General features: G+C 40.3%; 1 protein-coding gene and 1 pseudogene across 1 annotated transcript in view; both read right to left on the bottom strand.

Moving 5' to 3' along the window:
• Positions 1-649: 649 nt before the first annotated feature.
• LOC106536251 (lon protease homolog 2, peroxisomal pseudogene) lies at positions 650-1,066 on the bottom strand (annotated as a pseudogene).
• A 214-nt stretch (positions 1,067-1,280) lies between these two features.
• Positions 1,281-5,387, bottom strand: part of il34 (interleukin 34) — a gene marked incomplete in the record, with an annotated part of 43,644 nt that continues 39,537 nt past the window's right edge. Inside the window, 1 exon segment of the mRNA XM_014033460.1 lies at positions 1,281-2,456. Within this exon segment, the coding sequence (XP_013888914.1) occupies positions 2,383-2,456 (74 nt within the window).

Raw genomic sequence — 5,387 nt, forward strand, 5'->3', positions numbered from 1 at the left:
GTTAACAGTTGTTTATCCCAGGTTTAACCCAGGTTAACAGTTGTTTATCCCAGGTTTAACCCAGGTTAACAGTTGTTTATCCCACCTTTAACCTGGGTTAACAGCTGTTTATCCCAGGTTTAACCAGGTTTAACCCGGGCTAACAGCTGTTTATCCCAGGTTTAACCCGGGCTAACAGCTGTTTATCCCAGGTTTAACCCAGTTTAACAGTTGTTTATCCCAGGTTTAACCCAGGTTAACAGTTGTTTATCCCAGGTTTAACCCAGGTTAACAGTTGTTTATCCCAGGTTGAACCCTAGTTAACATCTGTTTATCCCAGGTTTAACCCGGGTTAACATCTGTTTGTCCCAGGTTTAACCCGAGTTAACATCTGTTTATCCCAGGTTTAACCCGGGTTAACATCTGTTTGTCCCAGGTTTAACCAGGTTTAACCCGGGCTAACAGCTGTTTATCCCAGGTTTAACCCGGGTTAACATCTGTTTATCCCAGGTTTAACCCGAGTTAACATCTGTTTATCCCAGGTTTAACCCGGGCTAACAGCTGTTTATCCCAGGTTTAACCCGGGTTAACATCTGTTTATCCCAGGTTTAACCCGGGTTAACATCTGTTTGTCCCAGGTTTAACCAGGTTTAACCCGGGTCAGACTCACTTGTGTAACGGGGGCAGCCCCTCCGTGTCGTGCTCCGGGTCTCGGGTGTTCGGGATCACTCCGATCATGGTGCTCTTCAGGGACGTTCCCTTCAGCAGCCGCTGGCTCACCAGCTGCATGTTCCGGGGAGAGTCCAGGCTGAGGCGGACCGTGGAGCCCGGGAGGAGGACTCCTTCGTGGGTCAGGAGGAGCGGGAGACGGCTCGGTATCTGAATCCCGCCGCTGGAGGCCATGACGCCGAGTTTCTGACAAACAAAACTCTGTTTGACCTTCTGTTGAACTGTGAACTCACAACTTCCGGCCGGACTTCAAAATAAAACCATTTCCGGGACAAGAGGGGAAACTACGGCAACTGGCGGTGGACAAAACACCCTGAACACTGCGTGAAGTGTTTCCTATTTTTCACGGTTAGGGAAATAAATAGAAAGTTTTTAAATAAAACAACTGAAGGACCATAAAGAACAACAAATTAATATTTTAGTTAAAGCATATAAATAAATATTTTATGTTCTGTGTGAATAAATATCGATAACTGAAGACAAATATAACTTATTGAATATTTAATTATAATTTCATCATCTCTAACAAAAGTGATCTTTTATAATCTTGTATAAATCAGTTTGAACAGAGGTGTTGATAAAAATAAGGTTTTATTTAAAGCCAGGTAAAACACTGTCACATAGTTTTATATTGTTCTAAAAAAATAAATATTCAATATTCTGTGTATAAAACAATCTGAGGACAAACGTGGACGTGTTTGTAGTTTTTCTGTAGCTGTGTGGACGTTCATTTCTCATCATTAAATATAATAAAGCTGCTTCTCGTCATTTCAAAATCATCCAGACATTTTATGACTTTATAAAAACCTCAAACATGAATCTTTTACACACAGATGTGTGTCGACTTATTAAACCAGTTATTGTGTTATTTTTATCAAGTTTAAATGAATCATGTCTACAGAAACTCCCAAACCTCAACAACACAAACATTATTTTATATTTATCATCTTACTTTCAGTAATTTTATAACATGAAATAAATCACATTAAAGGTTATTTGATTAAAAACAGCAGTTTTTAATCTTAATGTTCATAAAGAACTGTTTGTTTAAGAACAGATGTTTTGTTGAGGGTCAGTTTGTGTGAAACAATCAATGAAACGAGTCAAACAGATGTTTTAGTTTTCAGTGGAGGGCCGGTGGGCGATGAGCGTTCCTTCAGGAAAACCAGAGCTTTTAGTTCATCCTGACGGTTCTTTAATCCGGATCAGTTTGAACTTGACAGCAGATAAATACGCTGAGTCAGAACAACAATATATAAATACGTCAAACAGCTCCAGATTATACAGAAAACTTCTTAAATAAAGTGATGGAAGGACATGTCTGGCTATAGGACATCAGTGTCTCTGGTGGACCTCTCAGGTCCTGCAGGTCCATCCTTCACTGACGAGGACCAAGAAGCTCCTGTTTTCAGAGTCCGACTCCAGGAAAATATTTCAGTTTGAGCAGTTTGTAGGAAAGTTCCCAGAAACCTGCCCATAAGACCAGAAAGTCCAGAATCCTGAAGTCTCTTCTCAGAACCGAGTCTTAGTTCTGTTTCACAGAAAGTCCAGAAGCTCACAAAGTAACAAGTGAGGTCCTAGTCTGAGTCCGAGCTCCGTTCAGTCCTTCTGGAGCAAACTGTGGTTTTTCAGACCCTGGTCCATGTGATCCCTGAAGAGACCAGAAGACAAACGTCACTCTGCCGTCTCCGTCCCATCGTTTGGACTGGAAGTCTTCTTGTTTCTCCTTGAGTGAAAAACTCCACAGTCTGAGGAGCAGAAGAGACAAGAACTGAGTGAAAACAAGAGAAACAGTTGGTCCCTGCAGCGTTGGAGCAGGACACTCAGAAACATTCAAACTTTCTGAACAAATCTCTTTCAGTGTTGTTAAAACTGTGTTTGTCTTCTCCAGGCTCATCGTTCAGCTGTGAACCATAATCCAGTGACTCTGCTCCCTTCAGTTGGTAGAAAAACATGTTAAATCAAAAATAAACACCTTGAAATTAGCCTCTGTCTCTTTAACAACCTCCTACCATTTCTGACACTCCCACTTCAGCTCGTCTTCACAACAATGCTTCGGGGGAGGGGCTCTGTGGGACAGGAGCTGACCCAGCCTAGCTGGGCCACGTAGGCCACATCCTTGCTGGGCCGGGTAGGCTGCTGTGAAATGAGACAGTCCAGCCTTCGCTTGACGTCGGCTTCACGTGGGTCTGTGTGACCACGTGCTCCCCGTTACCATAGTGACCAGTTTCATGTCGGACTTAAAATGTTTCGGGACATGTTTACACGTCTTTTTACTGAAGAATAAATTCAGTTAAAAAGGTAAACGTAAATAAAGAAAACAATAATTTGGGTTTAGCTCCAGTTTCTATAACGGAGATACGTAACACATATTTTTATATTATTATGAGAATAAAGTCATAATATGTGAATAAAGTTGTAATATTAAGAGAATAAAGTTGTAATATTATGAGAATAAAGTTGTAATATTATGAGAATAAAGTTGTAATATTATGAGAATAAAGTCAGTGCTTGGTGACCTGAAGAATGCTGGAACAATTTATTCATTTAGTAGAACGATTAAAAGTTTTTTTAATGAGATGAACAAAGATTTTGTTGATATTTGTATTTTTGTTGTGAAGTTGTTATTTTAAATTATATTGTGTATTAAGTTGAGTTTTATTATTTGTATGTTGTATTTTTTAGATACATATTTTTATTGGGGCAGATGTTGTAAGATTTTATTCTTTCTGCTCCTTTTCATTTGAACATGTTGTGATCGTGTTTTTTTGACACAACGTTGTCTAATTATTTGTTTGTTTCTATTATTATTTGTTTTTTCTTTTTATTTATTTCTTTTTTGTTATGTGTTTGCTGAATTAAATAAAGTTATTTTTCCCCTCATACCTTCTGTGTACAGCCAGGTGTTTCTCTGTGTTTATAAAGTAGTCATGATGACCTGGATCACTGTTAGATTAATATGATTTCTTACAAATTAACTACGTAACTAAATCTGTCAATAAATCTATTAATTACAGCTTCAGTTTATCATATAGCCGTTTGCACAGTTTCCATGTCCTGCTACTGATAATTGGTGCTAAAAGATAACTATTTATTTATAAACAATAAAAAACAACTTGACAACATCCTCATTTTAATGCAGTGATGACTGCATGCTTTTTCACATAAAGGCTAGGACAGGGGTGTCAAACTCCTGTCCTCGAGGGCCGATATCCTGCATGTTTTAGAGGTTTTCTTGCTCCAACACACCAGATTTTGATCGCTGGGTGATTAACAGGCTTCTGCCCATTTTGAAGAGTTAATTCAATCACTGAATCAGGTGTGTTGGAGCTGGAAAACCTCTAAAACATGCAGGATAGCGGCCCTCGAGGACTGGAGTTTGACACCCCTGGGCTAGGATATTAAAACTTTTTTCTTGTAGTATGACTTTAATCTCATAATTTACGATTTTATTCTCATATTATGACTTTATTCTCATAATGTTATGATTTTATTCTTATAATACTTTATTCTCGTAACTTGTAGTTACATTTTCTTTTATTTAACATCTTATTGCAGCATAAATTTCATCAGCCAAGTTGCTAAACTTGAATTTCCAAACTGCGTCGCCAGGTTAAAAAAATAAAAACACCACCGTCTTCATTTCTCAGATTATTTTGCTGCATTGAATCCTGGGATATCCTCGGCTGGTAAGGATACATGGATGCATCCTCGGATTTCGACAGGAAGTAGGACGCATTCCTCGGCCGCATGATGAGGAGCCTTTGAATTGGGACAGTCCTCGGCGCGGGGCAGTGACGTATGCAGCCGACAAATGTGCACTCATGAGGACCCAGCCCCTGAATTGAGACACAGCCAGGGGCTCAGCTGCAGGCTGAGCTCCAGGGAGGAGCTTTGTGTAAATGGGCGGAGCTTTGTATCAGCTCCACATGTTTACCACAAGAGCTTGAAGGATTTCTCCAACATTTTATTTTTATTTATTTCCTGTTATTTAACCAGGAAAGTCCCGTTGAGACCTCAGATCTGTTTTTCATGAGGCCTGAAGGCAGCCTGTTTGTACAGTGAAGGAACCTGAAGGAGACACAGCCTGTTATAAAGATCAAAAATCTCTTTTACACTACATTAATACCCTCCCACAGGGTCTTTTATTTTGAAAAATGAACTCTTCCTTCCTGTGCTCTAACCTTTTATAAAACTCTGAGTAAAAACAATGTTTCCGGTGAGCTTTGTGGATCTGAGGGGAATAAATTGATTTGATTCTAGAAAGGTCTGGACTGTGATTCCAGACCCAGACCAAGCTGGATCACTTCCTGTTGGTGCTGGTCCAGCTGATCTGCAGATGACTGACAATGATTCCAACACCTGCCTGACGTTCTGTAGCTCCTGACCCGGCTCCTTTAGTGCAGAACCTACAGAACGTCAGGATCCAGACTGGTCCAGATGTGCAGGACTCACTTTGTCCAGCTGTTTGGAAAAGACAGAAACTAAGAGACTATCAAAGATCTGACGAGTCTTTGATCACCAGCTGCAGAGACAAGGTCTGAGACACCAAGATGGACCACAGAAACAAGGTCTGAGACACCAGGATGGACCACAGAGACAAGGTCTGAGACACCAGGATGGACCACAGAGACAAGGTCTGAGACACCAGGATGGACCACAGGGACAAGGTCTGAGAC

This window comes from Austrofundulus limnaeus, unplaced genomic scaffold (assembly GCF_001266775.1).
Source record: "Austrofundulus limnaeus strain Quisiro unplaced genomic scaffold, Austrofundulus_limnaeus-1.0 Scaffold1746, whole genome shotgun sequence".
Lineage (NCBI taxonomy): Eukaryota > Metazoa > Chordata > Actinopteri > Cyprinodontiformes > Rivulidae > Austrofundulus > Austrofundulus limnaeus.